The sequence below is a fragment of the Camelus bactrianus genome, chromosome 23, assembly GCF_048773025.1.
Source record: "Camelus bactrianus isolate YW-2024 breed Bactrian camel chromosome 23, ASM4877302v1, whole genome shotgun sequence".
NCBI classification, from domain to species: domain Eukaryota; kingdom Metazoa; phylum Chordata; class Mammalia; order Artiodactyla; family Camelidae; genus Camelus; species Camelus bactrianus.
In genome coordinates, this window is record NC_133561.1 from 32,918,465 (window position 1) to 32,941,867 (window position 23,403).

Here is a 23,403-nt window from a genome sequence, read left to right on the forward strand (position 1 = left end):
GCAGGGGAAGCAGGCACTGTGGGCAGGGGCCTGGCCCGGTGGTGGGCGCAGGGCAGTGGGGCAGTGTGGCCAGGCTGAGCCGGACCCGAGGCCCTTCCATATTTTAAATAGGATATATAAAGTCACAGTTTTCTCCAGATTTAATTAATATAATTTTTCTTATATAAATACCACTTAATCTTATTTTGAAACAGATTCTTCTCAGACCTTGCCCACAGCTTTGGCACATCGCAGACATTCACCCTTTAAGTACCCTTCCACTTTGATTTCTGTCGTGTAATTTTCTCCATCTTAGCCACCGTTTGACTCCACATTTGCTTAGGCTACTAATGTTATTCAAAGGCAAGGCTTTAGTATGATTTTCTTCATTTTAGAGGCAGGATAGGACAGTGGTTTTATCATCATTGAAGCCAGGCAGTCTTCAATTTGAATTCTGGCTCTGCCACTTGCATGGCGAGTCCTCAATAAATATCAGCTAGTTTTCTAGAATTATAATTTAAAAAAACTGAGATGTATTCCTTCTGATTTCCCCATGTTTTCTGTCTTTATGTAGTAGAAGCAAAACGAAATTAATTACCTAAGGTGTCTTCAGATAATAAATCATAACTGTCATCACTGCCACAGTGATAATAGCTGATGCTTAAGGAGTGATTGCAATGTATTATTTAAATACTTTCTGCTGATTAATTAATTTGATTATTTCAATAGCCCAATGAGGGAGATGTTATTATCTTTAATTTATAGATAAAGGAAACTGAAGCCCAAGGATATTAAATAATTTTTCCAAGATATAATAAGTGGCAGATACTTTTTGACCCAGGTAAGTCTGGCTTCAGAATCCGCACTCCATTACTTCTCTATATTGCTTTATTATACTATACTGCCTCCAACAGGAAATTTTACTGCTATGCATTTTTCTAAATCATAAAGGATAATTTTCCAGTGCCTTCAAAGCAATTGTACCTAGACTTTGAAATTTCACAATTAAACTGTAAAAGAAGATTCTGGCAAACAATATAGATTTGCCACTTTTAACTTTTAACAAGAAAAGACCTTAAAAAGCAAATACCACCATCATCGCTTACTATTAGCACAAAATAAAGGATAATTTAATACAAAAAAGTAGGATGGGTGTAATCTAGAAGGATAGCATTCTAATGCAAGATACATGCATGTATTATCCTTAAATTTTCCACTTTGTCAAGGACAAAGATTTTAGAACAACATTCCCTTTTCACTCTCTTCCTAATAGCTAGGCTAATAGCCAAATGTTACTTGCGTTAAAATATGATAGCTCTGCAGAAAGAAACCCATGTACTTATGGTCACTTAATATAGACAAAGGAGGCAAGAACATACAATGGGGAAAAGACAGTCTCTTCAATAAGTGGTGCTGGGAAAACTGGAAAGCTGCGTGTAAAAGGCTGAGATTAGAACATTCTCTAACACCATGGACAAAAATAAACTCAAAATGGATTAAAGACCTAAATGTAAGACTGGAAACCATAAAACTCCTGGAGGAAAACATAGGCAGAACACTCTTTGACATAAATCATGGCAATGATTTAATCTGTTTCCTAAAACAAAGGAAATAAAAGCAAAAATAAAGAAATGGGACTTAAACTATTTGCAAATGATAATGACTGACAAGGGATTGATATCCAACATCTATAAATAGCTTACATGTTAAAAACAAAGACCCCGATTAAAAAATGGGCAGAAGAACTGAATGAATATTTTTCCAAAGAGGAAACACAGATGGTCAACAGGCACATAGAAAAGATCCTGAGTATTGCTAATCATCAGGGAAATGCAAATCATAACCACAATGAGATATCACCTCACACCTGTCAGAATGGCTACCATCAAAAATAATACAAATAACAAAGGTTGGTGAGGATGTGGAAAAAAGGGAACCCTCGTACACTGTTGGTAAGGATGTAAGTTGGTGCATCCACTGTGGGAAACGGTATGGAGGTTTCTCAAAAAACTAAAAATAGAGCCACCATATGATTCAGCAATTCCACTCCTGGGTATATTTACGAAAGAAACAAAAACACTAATTTGAAAAGATATATACACCCCAATACTCACAGCAGCATTATTTATTTTTTATTTTATTTATTTTTTATTGCTTTTATTTTTGTCAGAGGATAGAGGTGAGGGGTTGGCACCAAGAAATGTTTAAAACAGCTATCTAGATAGCTTTCTTTTTCAAAAAAGACAAAATGGGCATCCTAAAATAGTTAAAAGAGTATTGGGAAACTCAGTTACTCGGCTGGGTGGGTGGGTGGGGGTGAAGAGAGAGAAAAACAGAGTGAGAGAGTGGTGGGGGGGAAGAGACAGAGAGAGAGAGAGAGATAGCAGCATTATTTTTAATAGCCAACATATGGATGCAGCCTAAGTGTCCATTAACAGATGAATAGATAAAGAAGATGTGGTGTGTGTGTGTGTGTATGAATGCTACTTAGAAATAAAACAGAATAAAATTTTGCCATTTGCAGCAACATGGATGGACCTGGATGGCATTATGCTAAGTGGTATTAGTCAGACAGAGATAGACAAATACTGTATCATATCACTTATATGTGGAATCTAAAAAAATACAACAAACTAGTGAATATACAAAAAAGAAGCAGAGACACAGACACAGAGAACAAACTAGTGTTTACCAGTGGGAAGGTGTAAGGAGGAAGGGACAATATAGAGGTAGAGGAATAAGAGGTACAAACTATTATGTATAAAATAAGCTACAAGAATATATTGTACAACATGGGTTAAAAGTGAAATCAAAGAGGAAATTTAAAATACCTTAGGACAAATGACAATAAAAACAAAACCACACAAAATCTATGGGATACAGCAGTCCTAAAAGCAGTCCTAAGAGGGAAGTTCATAGCAATACAGGCCTTCCTCAAAAAACAAGAACAATATCGAATAAACAACTTAATGTACCACCTAAAAGAATTAGAAAAAGAAGAACAAACAAAACCGAGTCAGCAAAAGGAAAGAAATAATAAAGATCATGGAGGAAATAAATAAAATAGAGATTAAAAAAATAGGGAAAAAATCAATCAAACCAAGAGCTGTTATTTTGAAAGAGTAAACAAAACCTACAAACCTCTGGCCAGGCTCACCAAGAAGAAAAGAGAGAAGACACAAATAAATAAAATATGAAATAAAAATGTAGAAATGACAACCAACATCAAAGAAATACAAAGAACCATAAGATAATACTATGAAAAACTATATGGCAACACATTGGACAACCTAAAAGAAATGGACAAGCTTCTAGAAACATACAGTGTACCAAGTCTGAATCAAGAAGAAGCAGATAATTTGAACAGACCCATCACTAGAAGTGAAAGAGAATCAGCAATAAAAAAAAATTCCCTGCAAATAAAAGTCCAGGACCAGATGGCTTCATTGGGAAATTCTACCAAACATACAAAGAACTTGTGCCAATCCTTCTCAAAGTCTTCTAAAAGACTGAAGAGGAGGGAACACTCCCAAACTCATTCTAGGAAGCCGCCATCACACTGATACCAAAACCAGACAGAGAGCACCAAAAAAGAAAATTACAGGCCAATTTCGTTGATGATCCTAGATATAAAAATTCTCAACAAAATATTAGCAAACAGAATCCAACAACACATAAAAAAGATCATACACCATGATCAAGTTGGATTCATCTCAGGGACACAAGGATGGTTCAACATATGCAAACGGATCAACATGATACAGTACGTCAAGAAGAAAAAGGACAAAAATCACATGATCATCTCAACAGATGCAGGAAAAGCATCTGAAAAAAATCCAACACCCATTTATGATAAAAACCCTTACTAAAGTGGGTATAGAGGGAAGATACTGCAACATAATGAAAGCCACTTATGGCAAAACCACAGCCAGCATAACACTCAATGGTGAGAAGTTGAAAGCCTTCCTCCTAAAATCTGGAACAAGACAAGGGTGCCCACTCTCATCACTTCCATTCAACATAGTCTTGGAAACCCTAGCCATAGCAACCGGGCAATAAAAAGAACTAAAAGGGATCCAAATTGGAAGAGAATACAGAAAATTGTCACTATATGTGAATGACATGATGCTACATATAGAAAACGCTAAAGGTGTCACATAAAAACAACTAGAGCTAATAAAAGAATTTGGCAAGGTAGCGGATACAAGATCAATACACAGAAATCAGTTGCATTTCTTTACACTAACAATGAAAGATCAGAGAAGGAAAGAAAGAAACAATCCTTTTTAAAGTTGCATTCAAAAAAATAAAATACTTAGGAATAAATCTGACCAAGGAGATAAAAGACTTACATGCAGAGAACTATAAAACATTAATTAAGGAAATTAAAGATGACTTAAAGAAATGGAAAGAGAGCTCTTGGATTGGAATAAACGATATTATTAAAATGTCCATACAATCCAAAGCAACCTACAGATTTAATGCAATCTCTTTCAAAATACCCAGGAGGTCTTTCACAGAACTAGAACACATAATCCTAAAATTCACATGGAACCACAAAAGGCCCCAAGTTACCTAGGCAATTTTGAGAAAAAAGAACAAAGTTCAAGGTATCATGCCCCCCAATTCAGACTATACTACAAAGCTACAGTAACAAAAACACATGGGGCTGGCACAATAATCGGTGCATATATCAATGGAACAAAACAGAGATCCCCAAAACAAACCCATGTATTTAAGGTCAGTCAATTTACAACAATGGAGGCATGAATGTATGACGGAAAAAAGACAGTCTCTTCAATAAGGAAAACAGGACAGCTGTATATAAAACAATGAGATTAGAACATTTCCTCATACCATACACAAAAATAAACTCAAAATGGATTAAAGACCTAAACTTAAGATTGGAAAACATAAAACTCCTAGAAGGGAAAATAGCAAAACATTCTCTGGCATAAACCATAGTAATGTTTTCTTAGGTCAGTTTCCAAAGGCAAAAAGAAAGAAAAGCAAAAATAAACAAATGGGACCTAATCAAACTTACAAGCTTTTGTACGCAAGGAAACCACAAATAAAACAAAAAGACAACCTATGGAATGGGCGAAAATATTTGCAAATGACAAGGGCTTAATTTCCAAAATATACAAATAACTCATATAGATCAATACCAAAACCAAAAACAACTATTTGCAACAATATAGATGGACCTAGAGATTATTATGCTAAGTGTAAGGCAGAGAAAGACAAATATCATATGATATCCCTTAAATCTGGAATCTTTAAAAAAATGATACAAACGAACTTATTTATAAACCAGAAATAGACTCACAGACACAGAAAACGAACTATGACTACCAAATGGGAAAGGGGGTGTAGGGATAAATTAGAAGTTTATGATTAACATATACACACTACTATATATAAAACAGATAAACAAGGGTATACTGTATAGCACAGGAACTATGTTCAATAACTTGTAATAAACTATAACGGAAAAGAATCTGAAAAAGAAGCTAGCTAGCTAGCTAAGGTATAACTTGAAACTAACACAACATTGTAAGTCAACTATACTTTAATTTAAAAATAAGAAATAAAACAGCTATCTGGTTGAAAATTAAAAACAAACACACAAACAACCCAATCAAATAATTTGGAGACCAAAATAGACATTTCCCCAGAGAAGACAACCAGATGGCCGACAGGCACATGAAAGATGCTCAGCATCTCTAATGACCAGAGGAATGCAAATCAAAACTGCACCGAGGCATCATCTCACACCAGTCAGAATGGCCATCATTAAGAAGGCCACAAATGACAAGTGCTGGACAGGGTGTGGAGAAAAGGGAGCCCTCCTACACTGTTGGTAGGAATATAGTTTGGTGCAGCTATTATGGAAAACAGTATGGAGATTTCGCAAATAACTAAAAATAAAGTTACCATATGATCCACCAATTTCACTCCTGGGCATATACCTGGAGAAAACTCTAATTTGAAAAGATTCATGCACCTCAATGTTTATAGCAGCACTAATTACAATAGCCAACACATGGAAGCAATCTAAGTGTCCATCAACACATGAATGGATAAAAAAGATGTGGTATATAGATACAGAGATAGACAGATAGACAGACAGACAGACAGATAGATAGATAGATAGAGCATTACTCAGCTATAAAAAAGAATGAAATAATGCCATTTACAACAACATGGATGGACCTAGAGAGTATCATACTAAGTGAATTAATTCAGACAGAGAAAGACAAATACCATATGATGTCACTTATATGTGGAATCTTAAAAAATTATATAAATGAACTTACTTACAAAACAGAAACAGACTCACAGACATAGAAAACAAACCTACAGTTACCAAAGGGAAAAGGAGGGGGAGAAGGATAAATTGCAGTTAACAGATGTACACTACTTTATATCAAATAGATAAAAAGAAAAAAAACAAGGTCTTACTGTATAGCACAGGGAACTATATTCAATATCTTGTAATAATCTATAATGGATAAGAATTTGAAAAAGAATACATGTCACTTTGCTGTACCAGAAACTAACACAACACTGTAAATCAACTTTACATCAATAAAATATTTTTCAGTGGTCAGAAGGCCTGAATAGACACTTTTCCAAAGATATATAGATAGCCAACAGGTATATAAAAAATTCTCAACATCACTAATCATCAGAGAAATACAGATTAAAACCACAAGGTATGGTCTCACATCTGTCAAAATGGCGATCATTAAAAAGACCATAAATAACAAATGTTGGTGAGGGTGAGGAGAAAGGGGAACCCTAGTACACTGTTGGTAGGACTGTAAATTGATGCAGCCACTAAGGAAAGCAGTATAAAGGTTTCTCAAAAACCAAAAAATCAAATTACCATGTGATTCAGCAATTTCACTGCTGGGTATCTGAAGAAAATGAAAACACAAATTCAAAAGATACACATACCCTAATTATCACAGCAGCATTATTTACAATAGCCAAGATATGGAAGCAACCCAAATGCCCATCAGATGACTAGATAAAGAAGATGAAGATAAAGAATAGATAAAGAAATATATACAATGGAATAGTACTTGGGCATAAAAAAGAATGAAATTGTGCCATTTGCAACAACGTGGATGGACCTAGAGTATTATGCCTAGTGAAATAAGTCAGGCAGAGAAATAATATTCTATGTTATCACTTCCATGTGGAATCTAAAAAATAAATGAATACGACAACAAAACAGAAACAGACTCACAAATATAGAAAACAAACTAGTGGTTACCAAAGCAGATAAGGAAGGTGGGGGTAAGATAGGGGTATGAGATTAAGAGACACAAACTACTATGTGTAAAATAAATAAGCAACGAGGATATATTGCACAGCACAGGAAAATATGGCCATTACTTTGTAATAACTTTAAATGGAATACAATATATTAAAATATTGAATTACTATGTTGTACACCTGAAACTAATATTTTACATCAACTATACTTCAATAAAAAAAATAAAGAAAACTTTGACAAGAATAAACAATAATTTGGGGTTAAAAACTATTAAAGGACTTAAAGGAAGATTTAATTAAATGGAGATGCACACCACGTTCCTGAATTGAAGGACTCTACAGTATATAGATGTCAATTCAACCCAAATTAAGTCTATAAACTGAAGGAAACTTCAATCAAAATTTTCACTAAAATTCTTTTTGGAACTTGAAAGAAACAACAGCTCTTTTAGTAACTTTTACAACTTGTCTTTCTAGAAAAAAGTGTGTATCTTTGAATCTGGAATCTAGCAGTGTCATTAATTTTAAAACTTCTGCTTTTTAGTTAAAGGTGGAATAAAAGATCTAAGTGTGTTTTTTTCTCTACCAATGTGGCCAAAGGACCTATGAGGGGCTTTGCTTAAGATCTTCACATTCTTGAAATTTTGAAAGATAAACAGCTTGGGAATTAGCACTTCTTCCACTTCACTGCTGAAAATGAGAGGACGTTTCAGCTAAAACCTTTTAGTCTCCGAGAGTGATGGCATATAAATAAGGCGTATGTCTTTTGCACCTTTGATCTCCTCTAGAGTCCCAGTGCCTCAGTGTTTTGCAAAAGGGTGTTGCATGAGCAGAAATATACTTGCATGTGGGCATTATGCATTTTTAAATTAACATTGTGAAATGACAAGGCTCAGTGCTTTACTGGCTGCATTTTGTACTTGACCACAAGCATCAATTATATATATAAGGAAAAATTATTTGAAACCACTTTCTTTTATTTCAGTCTGTTAGACCCTGGTATGTGTTATGATTTTAGATAAAGTAAATTGGAATAGCTCACGACTATAATCAATTATATTCAGACGAGATCGGGCGCGTTCAGGATGGTGCCGTAGACTCAATTATATTCAGTTTCAATTACAATTCCTAATTGATCCAAACCTTAATAGATCTCTGGTAACAGTCCGTTAAACAATGTTAGTAAAAGGCCAGTGGTTTGCGCCAAAGGAACGTCTATGTACTAAGTAATTAGATTAAAAATAGAAGTCTTCTAAATATTTTGGGGTGGCGCTCTCTGGTGGGTCCAGCAAGCTGGATTTCTGGTCCCTAAATTCTATGCTTCTCAAGCCAGGGATTAGCACCTTTTGAGAGCTGCAAGAAAGTTATAAGGAAAAAGAACCTAACTTAGGACACACAATAACTTATACCTACTGGTGATATTAGACCAGGATCCCGCTCCCTTGCAGTTCTGTAACCTTCACTCGGAGATTTGCCTCAATACAAAGGAAAGACATTGTTCTTTCCTCATCAATCCTTACAGTATTTAGTTTAGAGGATGGTGGTAAATAAAAAATCATTTAGGAACCCCTCCCCCAACTTTGAGAATTCAGAAATTTGTGGCTTTTGTGTACGAAATTAGAGTGAAGACTCTTAAAGACCCATGTTGGAATAGCAGGCGCTCCGTCTACGTGGCCTGAGGGGCGGAGCACGAAGACACTGCGGGTCTGGGGTATTGAGGTGAACGTGGAGTGTGGACAGAACCGGTAGCATAAAAATCGAGGAGCCCAGAATATGAGTTCAGTTCTAATCAACGCAGGTGTGGGTTTCGGGTCGGAGACACCAAACCATCGTACAACAGGTCCGGCAAAAACTCACGCTGCCCAAGACCACAGCCACAGACTCTTACACAAAGTAGACGCAGGCTGGTCTATAGGCGCCGGATGATGACGTACTCGCTAGGCCAGATGGTGATTGGCTTCTGAAGAGGGGCGTCGGCCGCCAATGCGCTACGGAGCCTTGGCCTAAGTCCTCGCGAGATCTGGGGCCTTCGGAGCGGTATGGCCGCGGATCCGGGCCGAGTTGGCCCTCAGCTCCCGGATCTGGCTCTCTGGCCTGAAACATGGCCCGGGGTCCTGGCCCGCTAACCCAGCCTCGCCCCGAGACGGTCGCCATGCCCAAGAGAGGGAAGCGACTCAAGTTCCGGGCCCAAGACGCCTGCTCCGGGCGAGGTGGGCGAGGGGGCGGGGGCGTTGAAAGGCTTGGGGCTGGAGGCCGGGAGGGGGCTGGAGAGCGCAGAGGCGTGTGCTCGCCGGCCTGCGAAAGGAGGGCGGCTGGGGCTGGGGGCTTGGAGTGAGCAGGAGTTCTTGGTGGGGAGGAAGCTGAAGAGAGAAAGCCTCTTCCTTTGAGGATTGCTGCTGTGTTTCAGTGACCGTGGCGGATTATGCCAACTCGGATCCGGCCGTCGTGAGGTCTGGACGGGTCAAGAAAGCGGTCGCCAATGCTGTTCAGCAGGAAGGTAGGCTTCCGATGAGTCTTTTCAAGCTCGGACAGTGAAGACAGAACTAAGTGTTTTATTTTCCTGGGATTCTGCCTCTGTTTTTCTTGCAGTCCTTTGGGTATCTTCCCATAAGGATGTTTGCTCTCCTCGATGGTTACTTACAGATTTAGGGGAGGGGAAGGATTAGCCAAGAGCAGTAGCAGTTTCTGTAACAGGAATATTTTACTAAAAATATTTCCGTTAAAAAAATTTTGCATACTCTTCTGTAGTTTCCACTGCTTTCTTCCTGGTTATTAATCTTTTTCCTGTAGTTCATATATATGCTCCACTTAACTCTGCAGTTTGCTTCTTTGTGTAATAACCTTGAAGTATTCATTTTCTTTTCCCATGCTTTTCTTACTTCCAGGCTCACGGGTCCTTGAGACTTGTGTTTTTCATTGTATGTAATGTCTCCAGACCGGGTATAGGCTTAAATTGGATTCAGTTCCTCTCAAACATTGATCCTAAGAATTTATGCAAATGAGAATAGCATTCACCTTTTGTTTTTACCCTGCAGGTTTTATAATGGAAGAATAATTCATTCCCTTTTTCTTCAGGTCTGAAGCAGTTTCTGCAATTTTGGAGTCATTACCCATTACTTCCCAATTTATTTAAAATACTTTTTTTTTTTTTTTTAAGATTTTCAGCTTTCTTTAGAAGATTCTCAACACTGCTTTTGCATCCGCCCCCCTTTTTCTTTTTCCTTTTCCTTTTCTTCCTAAGCTCTGCTAAGTACTTGCCATCTCATTCTCCTCTTATTTTCTTCTAGTAAAATCTCTTTGTGGCTTGGAAGCCTCCCAGGTTCCTGCAGTGGAAGCTCTTTCTGGAGCTGGTGAGCCCTGTGACATCATTGACAGCAGTGATGAGATTGATGCCCACGAGGAAAGCATCCATGAGAGAGCTGTCTCCAGAAAAAAGAAAAGCAAGAGGCACAAAGGTACAGGGCTTGTTCTCTTTTAGAGCACTAGTCCTAAATGTGGTGATAATTTGAAGCCATCACTTTCTCAGTAGCACAAGAGGTGATAGCAGCAAAGAACCAGTTTGGATCTTAGTAGTGGAATAAGACTTTAATATACCAGGGCCTTCTACTTATGTCTGCATTTGAGAGGAAGGGAGACTGATAACAGTCAGTAGATTTCTGGAGTTATGAACTTGATTATAGTAGTGGTTAGAGTAGCCATTTATTGAGAATATGTCATTATCAGGTAAAACCCATGTAGCAACACGAAAACAAAAAGCTTTTGCATTTCTGTATTTCTGAATGTGTAAGGTGGCAGAGTTGTTGCAAAACTGCTTTCCCAAATATATGGATTGTATATAATCAGTTTCATTTCAGCTAAAATTAGATATTATAATGGACTTTGAAGTACTCTGCAATTATTAATGCCTACTTTATGTGTAGTAGGTACTACAGGGAAGAGAGAAGTATGTGATATTTATGTCTTAGTGGTAATAAAACTGACACAAATGAAACAAGGGAAAATAAACTAACAGTATATAATGTGCCGACCCATCATTCACTGGTTTGTTCTAGACTTAATGAATCAGACTCTCTTGGGACAGAGCCCAGGATACCTATTCTTTTTTTTTAATTTATTTATTATTTTATATTTTGTGGGGGGACGTAATTAGGTCTATTTATTTATTTTCAGGGGAGGTACTGAGGATTGAACCCAGGACCTCATGCATGCTAAGCATGCGCTCTACCACTTGAGCTATACCCTCCCCTCCAGAATACCTCTTCTTAAAATTAAAGTGGTTCTGATGATCAGCTTAGAGTTAGGGGGAAGCTAATATAATAAATGATATGTGTATTTTTGGTTTCAGATCTACCAGAACTTTCACCTCTACTTGAGAATCAGATAACAGACTTTTGCATTCATTAAACTATATTGAAATAATCAATAAATTAATGAACTTACCGTATTTGCAATTATACCAATTATTGTCAATGATACCCCTCTTTTCCAGAACCCCAAAATTCATAAGTATTTCTCACATTTCTTTGTTCCTTAATTTCTTGCTTGAAATCACCATTCAATTAGAGATTTCCCTTGATTTTCCATTTGATTTTTGATACATTTCACAGAAGAGCTTATGGACTTTTTAAACCTCTTTATTGAGATAAAATTCACCCCTTTAAAGTGTACCATGCACTGGTTTTAGTATGTTCATAGAGTTGTATAGCCATCAACATGATCTAAGTTTAGAACATTTCTATCCTCCCAAACCTGTTAGCATCATTCTTCATTCTCTCTCAACACCCTCCCACCCACCCTCGCCCTAGGCAACCACTGATCTAATTTCTGTCTCTGTAGATTTGTGTATCTGGTCATCTCGTATAAATGAAATCATATATTTGTGGTCTTTTGTGTCTGTCTCCCTTGACTTGACATAATGTTTTCAGGGTTTATCCATATTGTAACATATATCAGTACTTCATTCCTTTTTATTGCTTTTTATTTGGCTACTGTGAACACTCATGGACAAGTTTTTGTGTGGACATGTATTTTCATTTCTGTTGAGTAGGAGTAGTATTGCTGGATCACATAGTAACTATGTTTAACTTCTGGAGGAATTGCCAAACTTTTTTATGAAGTTGATGTTTCATATTCCCGTTGGCAATGAATGAGAATTCCAGTTTCTCCACATCTTATCAACACTTGTTACTCTCTAACTTTTTAAACTGTAACTATCCTAGTGATATGAAGTGGTATCTCATGGTTTTGATTTGCATGCTAATGATGTTGAGCATCTTTTATGTGCTTTTTGGCCATTTGTGTATCTTCCTTGGGGAAATGTCTATTCAGATCTTTTGCCCATTTTTAAATTAGGTTATCTTTTTATTACTGAGTTGTAAAATTCTTATGTATTCAGGAGACCAGTCACTTACCAGATATATGATTGTGGTTTATAGACTCCTAGCTATAGTTCATCTTTTACTTCCTTGCTCTACTTTACCCCCGTTAGGTTCCTTCATTCTCACCTGACTGGCCTTTTTTCCCCCCCTCTTTTTTCTTTTAGCTTTTTAAAAATGAAACATAAACAAAAGAAGAGAGAACAGTATAATGAATCCCACGTGGCTATTACATAGCTTCAACCGTTATCAACTCATGGCTGTTTTTGTTTCAGTCACTACTTCCCTGCCCTCTCCCCCAAAACACACACACACCACACACACACTTGATTATTTTGAAATAATTTCCAGATATCCTATTAATATCTGTAAATACTTTGGTAGTTATTGCCAACAGATAAATGCTCTTAAAAAATTATCATGTCTAAAAAAGTAAACAGTAATTTCTTAATATCATCAAAATCTTGTTAGACTTGTCTCCTTAATGCCCTCACATGTGTTTTATTTTTCTGAATATCCAGGCTTCATATTAGCTGTTTATTTCATTTGGAATACTTTTCCTCTTAACCTGTGCCTGTCAGAATTTTTTATGTCCTTCATAGCCTGTCTCCGTGAAACTTTACTGATTCCATTTCCTACGTTTTGAAATTTCTTAATAATTATGTGTAAAACTTTGATCATTTTTGTAATTCCTGAATTCTGTCCCTGAAGACAGAAGAATTTTAATAGCCCTCTGCTTTGTAAAGGTCCTTAAGGGTCTCAGTGGGGGAAATTCTGATTGTTGTTTGCCTTCTCTTTCAGAGAGTGACTTAATGGGGAGAAGGGGCCACAAGTAGTAGACTGAGCCTTAAAAGGTTACTGGAGATTTCAAGAAAGTGCAGGAACCAGAAAAGAGGTGGTTGTTTTAGAAGCATTGGTTTCTGTTATGAAAACCTAAAGTGAGAACCTGATTGAGTCACTGAGCGGCAGGAAGCAGCTAGAAAAACAGAGGCAGCTTCCAGGAGGTGGTTATAGGGTCTCTTTCCCAGGAAACAAAGAAGGCTGGGGTTTGATGAGTTCTATGACTAAATCTCATTGCAAGATTAGGGTTAGCCCAGATTCAGTTATCTTTATGGAGTATACATTTTTATTTGAACCTGACCTGGATAGTGGACCTCAGGATCAAGAGAATTAACACTGATGAGGTCTGGAGATTTCCTCATCCCATCTTAAGATCAGTTTTGTTTTTTAAATGACTGAACTGAAGAAAACGTTTGGTGGATGGAGACTGCAAGTGGAACCAAGGGCAGAATGTATAGTGCAAAGTGGGGAAATCTGGGTCCTGTTTACCCTGACTGCATGCAAGCTTCTGTTTTCTTACAGTAAAATGGGCACAGTGATATTTTCCTTATTTCCGTTGAAGAATTATTAGAATTGAATGATATAATGTATGCAAAGGTACTTTGAAAACTTCAAAATATTATGTAAATAATTATTCAATAAAGGCTTTAAGAACAAGACCTCTTCCCTTGGGCAACAGGAAACAGAAGTTTCCAGCAGGTAGAAGAAGCAGGAAACGATGGGTGTGAGAGACTTCCTTGGACCCATTTAAACCATTTTCTTAGCTGTGCCAGCCCTGGGAGAATTGTAATGATTGGGGATCTTTATATATATGTATAATAGAAGGTCAAAGGTTACTGTTCTTGTTTTTCTGTTTCAGAAGACCTGGACGGGGCTGGAGGAGAAGAGTACCCCATGGATATTTGGCTGTTGCTGGCTTCCTATATCCGTCCCGAGGACATTGTGAATTTTTCTCTGATTTGTAAGAATGCCTGGACTGTCACTTGCACTGCTGCCTTTTGGACCAGGTTGTACCGAAGGTGCGACTACAGAGAGCTCCCTGTGCTATCTGTGTAGCTGGTTGCATTGCTGTTTGTGACTTGGAGCTACTCCCTGGATGGTGACCTCTTTTCACTTTGTCTGCTCCATGCCTGGGCATGAACCTGACTTTGGACTCCTTGAGCCCCTCTTTAATTTAAAATTGATTATTAATTCATCCAGGTAACTGTCTTCTCTATGGTTGTCCCCTTGCCCCCATCCAGTATCCTTACTTTCAACAAAAAGTAAGGTCTCAAAAAGAACTGTTTTTTTAACTTTTCTTCAAAGGTTTATCTCTGCTAGAGTTTTCAAAAGCTATAGGTGCCCATCTATTTATCTTTCCAACTGCATTAGTTCTAAGATTGGCTAGTCACCTTGAAGTATCATATAGTGTTTGTATCTTTGCTGCCCTGGCACAGTTGTAGTGGTAAGAGGGGTGAATGAGGTGATTAGTAAGAGGGCTAACTTCTGATGCTGGGTGCAGAGGGATCGTGCAGATTGTACACCATCAGTAAGGATGTGGTGGAAGGGGACATTGAGGTGGTAGGGAGCAGAGAACGTACTGAGATATGTGACAGGAGAACCTGGTAGCTCTTCCCCAGTGCAGGTTCTTTTTGAGCAACTGAAGTATGTTGTACTGGCACCAAGTCAGACTTGCCCTTTTTCAGACTGAAATAGTGAGGATTTAAAATTTTTAAAACAATAAAGAAGCACAGGATTCAGAGTATATGTGAATTGGATTTTGCATAGCAAAGAAGCAGCAGTAGCGAGAAGTTAAGGAGATGGTGCTTTGTGTGTGTGTGCGGGCACTGGGAGAGACTAACTACTGGCCAGTGGAATTGTACAGTAACGTGTGTGTGGAGCCCGGGAATCCCAGGAGACTGGCCGAGAGCAGGAGAGACGGGTCACTTACTGGGAGGAGTAATGTGTCATGTTTCAGGCACTACACGCTGGATGCCTCCCTGCCTTTGCGCCTGCGACCAGAGTCAATGGAGAAGCTGCGCTGTCTCCGGGCGTGTGTGATCCGATCTCTGTACCATATGTATGAGCCATTTGCTGCTCGCATCTCCAAGAATCCAGCCATTCCAGAAAGCACTCCTAGCACATTAAAGAATTCTAAAGTAAGTGGGGAATGAGTGTCGGGGTTCAACAAGTGGACTCTCGGATGCTGGGCCTGTTAGCACAGCTTGTCTCCAGCTTCCCTGACGGAGCGTGCTAGGGCTGTGGGTACCGGGGTGCCCGGGCACTAATGTAGACCCTCTGGGCTCGGGGTATCACTTCTCCGACACGTTCCTGCTGTGCTGGGCTGGCTTATGTTGTCTTTACCTTAAAGCATTCTTGTGCTTTGAGCATATTCCTTGTCTCTTTGTTTTAATTTATTTTGATGCATTGTACATTGGACCACTTTAGATGGTTTTGATGGCTTGGGCTAGGAAGAGCACAACTCAAAGGTAGAAGTAAACTGTAATTCTTAAAAGGTGCTTTAAATCATAAGATATAACACGAACAGCTTACTAATTTTCTCTTTCTAATATGGCCTTGACATCTGGGGTTTCCCTTTTTTGTTGACCTTCTTGAAAGATTCTGGTGTAGACGTCTTCAGCATTTGCTAAGTGCACACTACCGCCAGGCTCTGGGTAGGTGTTTTCTGAGACTAAAGGTGCTCCCGCTCACAGACTTGAGCACTATGAAATTCGTCCTATGTTGTAGGCCTTTTTCTTTTCTCTCTTCTCTCTCTCTGTTTTTTTGGTGGGAGGAGGTAATTAGGTTTATTTATTTATTCTTAGAGGAGGTACTGTGGATTGAACCCAGAACCTTAAGCGTGTTAAGCAGGCGCTCTACCACTTGAGCTCTACCCGCCCACGTAGGCTATTTCCTACATCTTGGGATTTCTCTAATAGCTGCACGCATACGCTGTATTCAAGTCTCTGGCCTTCCTTTGATTTGGAAGTAGGTCTGTGAGCCTTTGGTCCGTTCTCTCCTTTTTTCCCACCACAGTGAAATACGTAGTGAGCACACCTTTGCCCAGCTTAGCTGGGAGAGCAGGTGTGATTGTTTAGGCAAGTTGATGTCTCAGCCTTTTTCTCATTCAGCTAATACTGTTGTCTAAATTTTGAGTCTTTTGAGTTTGTAATTTTTATGACTTGGTTCCTGCCCGGAGTCTGGTGTTCCATAACACTTCTTGTTCTATTCTGTTCTGTTTTGATGGTTTGGATGTTACATAATGATTCTTTTCCCCTAGTTCAGCCCTAGTGTGATAATATTCTACCTGATACACATTGAGTTAAAAGGGTACAGTTGAGTTCAAGATCATCGTGGTTCCCCCAAGGGTTGCAGACTGAGGTGGTCAGGGCTATTGGCTGAGCCCAATTTAATATCAGATTAGCTGATGGATTTAGGGCAGGTGTAGAATGCTGCGTGAGTAGAATTTCATCCCTTCTTGTAAAATGAGTGGACAGTGTATCATCTCACATTTGTAGTTTTCCTCTCCCAGAAACCTTTGATTGTATCGGGCTAACTGTGGTGAGGTGGGGGTCATCCCAGAGCTAACCCTGCCAGGTGTGAAGCCACTGCTGGGAGCAGAGCAGCGTTGGGCAAACTCCTCATGCTTGACACGTCCTAGCGGCTCCAGTGCACAATGCAGGTGCTACTGCCTAAATCTAAAACCCCTACGTCTTCACGTTCTTATAATGGAATATTAAGTTTCTCAGTGGACTATAAAAAGTCAAGGTGGTGATAACTGAGGTCTTAATCCAGGTGGTTAAGCCTTGGCCACCTGACTGCTGCTTTTGTGCCTGTTGTTGGAGGTCTTCTGAGGATGGGGGACCTGCAGTGGCAGGTGTCCCATGCATGGCCTTGCTAGTCTAACCACAACCGCATGGCACTGTGCCAGCATGCCTAAAGGAAGCTGTCCCGTGTTCCCGGACTCTGCCTTTTCGTATTTGATTCTCCCTCTCTCTCTTTTCAGTAGCATAGCTTGTGTGGGACACTGGAGCCGCTGTGTTGGCAGCAGAAGTGTTTGCCCCTTAAAGCCAAGCCCATTATTTTTGATGGACAGCAGGACGTACAGGGCATGTCTGGAGGGCAGGACAGCTGGCACGGCGGACGACCCACCCCTTGTCCCCTGGGAGGTACTTAACTTCTTGTGTTAACCCTAGCTGTAGCCTGGCTTTCCTTGAGGGGCTTCCTGTAGGCCGAATTCAGCTCAGCTCTGTAGTTCCCATACCGGCTGTCTGCTCCCAGGAGATCCTGGGTGGTCTGCTCCTGTTACAGAGCTGGCTGTCTCTGCCTGCCTTATGGCTTTGTTGTCATCTTGTCTGGTGGCCACTGGCTGCCCTTATATTTTAATAGAGGCATCAGAGAATATGCCCCAGTCTCTAGAGACCATGTTTCCGTCCTTAACGATGAGAACAATAGGGGTTGACTTATTGGTACCTCTTCTCTTTACTGAATAGCCCTGGGGCTGTTCGCCAGTGTCAGATTGCGGGGTGGGGGTGTCTTTATCTGTGCGAAAGTAAAATCTCAGCATTGGGACCATGGCTGACTTTAGAGCAATCAAACAGAAAGCTTTTTGCTGACTTTTAAAAAAATCTTATTTTGACTTTTTCTCTCTTTTCTTTTATTTATTTATTTATTTATTTTTGTTTATTTTATTATTATTCTTTTTTTGCAGTGCTTACTTTTCTGGTGCAGAAAGATTGTTGGAAACAGACAGGAACCAATGTGGGAATTCAACTTCAAGTTCAAAAAACAGGTATCTGGTTTTATCATCTCTTTGTTTTTCAGGTAGTATCTTGTTCTGATGTTGCTAGACATAAAATTGCCTCATTAAAGTCAGATAATACACATCAAAACTTACAATAATGCCATAAAAGAAAAGAAAGAAGGAACTATTTTAATACGAAAGGGACACAAAGATTTAATAGAGTAAACCTTGTGTGGATCCTGGATCAAGGAATAATGAGCTATAGAAGGCGTTTTTCATACAATTAAAGAATTCTGAATGTGCTGTGAATGTTAGATGACATAAAATTATTGTTAATTTTCTTAGGTGTGATAATGTTATTAAGGTTATATATGTGTCTTTATTCATGTTAAATAAAGGTGGAATGCCAGTGTTACTTTCAAATGGCTTTGCCTCTCTCACCCCCAAAATTCATGTGATTTATTTTATGTATGTGTGTGTATATATATATATGTATGTGTATATTATATATATATATAAATATAAAATGAGAGATGGGGAGAGAAAGCAAATATGGCAAAAGCGTGGTGGAGAATATAGAGGAGTTTACTGCACAGTTTTTTAACTTTTCTGTTTATTTGAAAACTTTAAAAGTGGGGAAAAGGGAGGGGAAAAGAGGAAAAATTGTTATAACAATGTACTGAGGTTATTTGCCTAAAACCTTTTTTGTTGTTCAAAGCAAATGTACTTGGAAACAACAGTAATTCACATGGTTTTATATCTGAGGCGATTTGCAGAAGCCATAGGGAGAGGGACTGCCAGGAGTCTGTTTATAAGAAAAGTAGAAAAGATTCTACCTCTGTGTCTGCCTTTTGCTTGGCGTGTGCCTGGGATCTCGGCCACGGGGAGGACCTGTTCTGCTTGTCTTTGCTTCTTGTCCCAAGCAGCCTCATTTCTTCAGTCTGTGCCCCTGTTTAGTATCTCATCAAGATGACACATTACAAATAAAATTAGTTAGCCCTCACTTGATGACAAGTGTGTTCCAGGTAAGTTTGTAAGGAAAGTAAATCATATTTTTCCATTGATTTTTCAAAAACACGGTTCCAGGGGGAAATTTTGGCTCTGATCATTTACTTTTAACAAGATGTCCCCAGTCCGTGATATCCATCAGGTGTTGGTAGAAAGTCCAGCACAGCACTTCTCTGGGAGGGGCCGAGTCTCGGCAGTGCCTATTAGCTAGGACCGGAACGAGCGTGGGAAGGTGATGCTCAGATTTCCCTCCAGCTCTGATTCTTGTGACTCGTGTTTCATGGGGCCTGGAATTGGATGGCCACGTCTGTGGAAGATGCGCTTTAGATCCTGACAAGTTGTAAGGACTTTGTGATCTCTCAAATATTGGAGAGCCTCTGATAGAGTTACAAGTTTTCATTTCTTATCAGATGGTGGGAAACACCATCTAAATGAAGCATGCACCCATTGCCACCTTTCTTACCCAAATGTGTTTCCCCTTCCTTTCAGAGGACAGGTTTTCCTTGATCTGTATAGAATCTGAAATGTATATAAAGAGAGAAGAAATGAAAAACTGGATCTCAGTAGCTATCGTTAAGGCCTAGTTTCATTTTATTGGTGGAGTCTCAGAGCCATACACACTTCCTCGAAGCCATTACAGTAATTCTCAATTCTCTCCAGTCCCCTAGATTAAAGAGCAAGTGTGTGGGAGGACTGCAGCCTCCCGTTCAGTACGAAGATGTTCACACCAACCCGGACCAGGACTGCTGCCTGCTGCAGGTCACCACGCTCAATTTCATCTTTATCCCAATTGTCATGGGGATGATATTCACCCTGGTAAGTGGAGACGGGATGTCACCCTCCGCTCTTTCATAGACTCTCACTGTGCCTAGGATTCAAAAGAAATCTGTCAACTTAACCATTGAGGAAGAAATCTTCGAAGAATAATTTTAAACAAAATCTGAAAGCAGACTTGTATATTAGGAACAGGTAGATTTGGGGAGAAGTTAATTATGTCTATGAAAATGTTCTACCTCTGTTTCCTTCTCTGTAGTGAAAGGAATGTTTTTGCATCTCCTGTGTAGTGCTCATTACTGTTTGAGAAACGTTATCCCATTAAGGTTAATAGTGAAGTGGATACATGAACACTGTATGTCAGAACCCTAGACATACACGTGGTATCATAAATGGAATATTAAAATGTAGGGTGACCAGCTCTGTCCTTTGTGTGATGCTGTGACATTCAAGGCTTAGCTAAGAATTAGATTAGTAAACAAACAAATATGCCTCTGGCATGCTTTCCAAGTTTTTAACAATTTTCACTGTATTGGCAACTGGAGAGTTTATGTAATTTATCCTTTCTATATTTTTAGGCTTATGTTCAGAGATATGCTTTTCCCCCCCACCTTTATTTTTTTAAGAGTAAAATAAATAATGCATGTGAAGAATTTAAATAATGCATAAATACATTGAGAAAGTAAAGGTGACTTAGACTTCCACTCTCATATAATTGCAGTTAACTTTTGGGGAGCTGTTCTTTAATATATCTGCTAATATATACATGTATACACTCACTCTCTTACATAATTTTGTATAATTGAGATTATGTCATATCTTTTTTTTTTGTAGGCACCTCTCATTAAGCCACACTAATGAGTTAAACTCCATATACTTCATGCTCATACAATTCTATATAGGTCTACATATACATAAACATATTTAGAGATTTTGTGGTTTAATTTACAAAAAATATGTGATCAGATGTGTTTCATCCATCTTGCTTGACTTGCTCAACAAATCCATCAAGATCCCTTCATCTCTTAACAGCTCTAAACCAATTTTTTAAAATTGTCATTGATAGTCATCTATGTGCATGTATCCTAATTTATTCAGACATGTGAGAGGCTTTTTTTTTTTCAGCACAGTTTAACTATATGAAGCTAAGAAAAACTTATTAGAATCACCCTTAATTTTTAATTTCTTTTCAAAGGTGCTGGTAGTGTAACTTAGACATTATCTTGTGGCCCGGTCTGTCTGTCAGTGTTGTGTAGGCTGTCTCATTTCAGAGTGAACCACAGGAGGACAAAGTTGTTTAATTCAGGTACTGAATTTACTTCTCCCTCCCAGTTTACCATCAACGTGAGCACGGACATGCGGCATCACCGAGTGAGACTCGTGTTCCAGGATTCTCCGGTCCACGCTGGTCGGAAACTGCGCAGTGAGCAGGGCGTGCAAGTCATCCTGGACCCGGTGCACAGCGTTCGACTCTTTGACTGGTGGCATCCTCAGTATCCGTTCTCCCTGAGAGCATAGGTGCTGCTTCCTGTCACCAGGGGCAGCCCTGAGCTGGGCCAGTCCAGTTGTAATCAGATTCCAGTTTGGAAGGAGTGGCTAGATTGTATATCTGGTCAGTAATGCACGTGCTCATCAGGTGTCTGGGGCTCCTGTTAGGGAGAGAAGGATGGAATCAAGAGGAAGAACACTATGGTTTATACACATATTTTAATGTACGATTTTGCATTTGAAAGGAGAGGCCTGCCCGACTTCCTGTGTTTAACCCCGTTTGGTGCTACTGCGTTTGTTGCTCTTTATTCTTTTCTCCCAGCAAACATGGGTGATCCTGCCCTAGGGAAAAAGTAGACTTCCGTCTCCAAACAAGGAAATTTCAGCATTTCCTTATGGATCAGAGGAACCTTAGAGGCCTAAAATTATTGTTACTGTTATTTCAGTTTAGCCACTCCTCAAATTCAAGTGAATATTTTCTCTTCTCCCTTTACCCTTCTCCAGAAATAAAGCAGGTGACAGGGTTTTCAGACTCTTACAATATTGACTTGTGTATCTGTCTTCAAAAATTTTTTGGATATTTGTCACATATTCTTTTGCCAGTTTGGGATTTTAGGTATGTTTTTTGCATGAAGCTGATAGTAATGATGATGATGATTGTGTGCCTTCGGTACTATGCTAGGAACTTCCCATACTATCTCTGGTTCTCACAGTCCTACAAGGTAGGTGATACTACTCCCATTCTTTGGTTGAGAAAACTGAATCAGTGACTTACCCAAGACCGTTAATATCCAATAAATGGCAGAGCCGGGATTCTGACCCAGGTCTTTTTGCTGCGTCACAATTAAAAAGGTCAGTCTCATTATTCTCATGGTAGATGGTGGCAAAAGGGGGTAGGCAGAGTGTATGTAGATGAAAAGGTAAAAGGGTGAGTAAAATTAATTTCGGTATACCTTATACCTAATCAGCCTGTAACACGTATAAGATTGATGAATCTTTTAAACGCGTTTCTAAGTAAAATATAAAACAAACCAAGAAAGTTATTGCAGGAAGAATGGTGGTATTTTCCTTGAATTGTTAGAAAGACATTTCTTATGCTGAAGGTCATTTAAAAAAATGCATTTCTGTGTTGAAACCAGTCTCCTGCACTGTAAGAATTTAGTGACTTTGCCCTGCCCTGCCTTGCCCCGAGTGTTGCCTGCCATCCTGTGTGCCTGTGGGAGCCTGGCCTTTCATCCCTGCAGAAAATGCTAATGTCCTGTTGATAAGAGGACTTGTTGTAGCTGGTGTGCTCTGAGAAGAGGATCGTGTTTGTTTTGTTCCTGCTAAGGAGATAACCTCGCTGCCTGTCTGGCCCTCCCTCCCACATACTAGCTAGGGAGCTGAATATTAGCTAGATCTTGCCATGAGGTGGGCATTAAGATGATATTCTTTAAACATGAAAGTCTCATGGGGGCAGTTATTATCATGAGCCAAACTGCTAAATCAGTGTGTCATTTTTTCCTTATCATTCTGCCGACCCCAAGAGGATTCTTAGGAAGCATCTGCCTAATACTGCTGACCTCTAACCTTACGCCACACTGAGGGTGCTGCTAAGGCTGGTCACACAGAAAGTGAGCCTGGGTCACTTCAGTATTTAAATGATAAAAACAAAAACCTCAAGGACAATAAGCACCTTACAAATGTCTACAATCAAAAGTTGCCTCTTTGAGGCAGGAGGTGAGAAACACACAGTCCCTAGTTCCCTGAACTAAAGATGCCATGGAGCAGAAGGGAGTTGTCCTGGTGGGTTGTGTGTCCTCCATTTAGGAGTTACTTTTAAAAGGGGAGTGAAATAAATTCGGCTTCATAATTGTGTTCTGATTGAACTTCCTAGTTTTTCTATCGAACTCCACAGTATGATGATTGATACAATATTAGATATTATAG

The 23,403-nt window shown here is 39.1% G+C and overlaps 1 protein-coding gene across 6 annotated transcripts; it reads left to right on the top strand.

The window, feature by feature from the left end:
* Positions 1-9,268: 9,268 nt before the first annotated feature.
* TMEM183A (transmembrane protein 183A) lies at positions 9,269-22,287 on the top strand. Of its 6 annotated transcripts, none has more exons than XM_074352034.1 (8): positions 9,269-9,476; positions 9,674-9,763; positions 10,554-10,721; positions 14,344-14,500; positions 15,439-15,619; positions 18,172-18,252; positions 19,881-20,028; positions 21,319-21,413. In XM_074352034.1, the coding sequence occupies exons 1-8, from the start codon at positions 9,368-9,370 to the stop codon at positions 21,411-21,413; spliced, it is 1,029 nt and encodes a 342-aa protein (XP_074208135.1). In that variant the 5' UTR covers positions 9,269-9,367. The 6 variants fall into 6 exon arrangements, with proteins under 6 accessions (XP_074208135.1, XP_074208134.1, XP_074208130.1 ...); XM_074352033.1 differs by having other exon boundaries at positions 9,271-9,476; positions 14,341-14,500; XM_074352029.1 differs by having other exon boundaries at positions 9,272-9,476; positions 14,341-14,500; positions 19,873-20,028; positions 21,319-22,287.
* Positions 22,288-23,403: the final 1,116 nt, after the last annotated feature.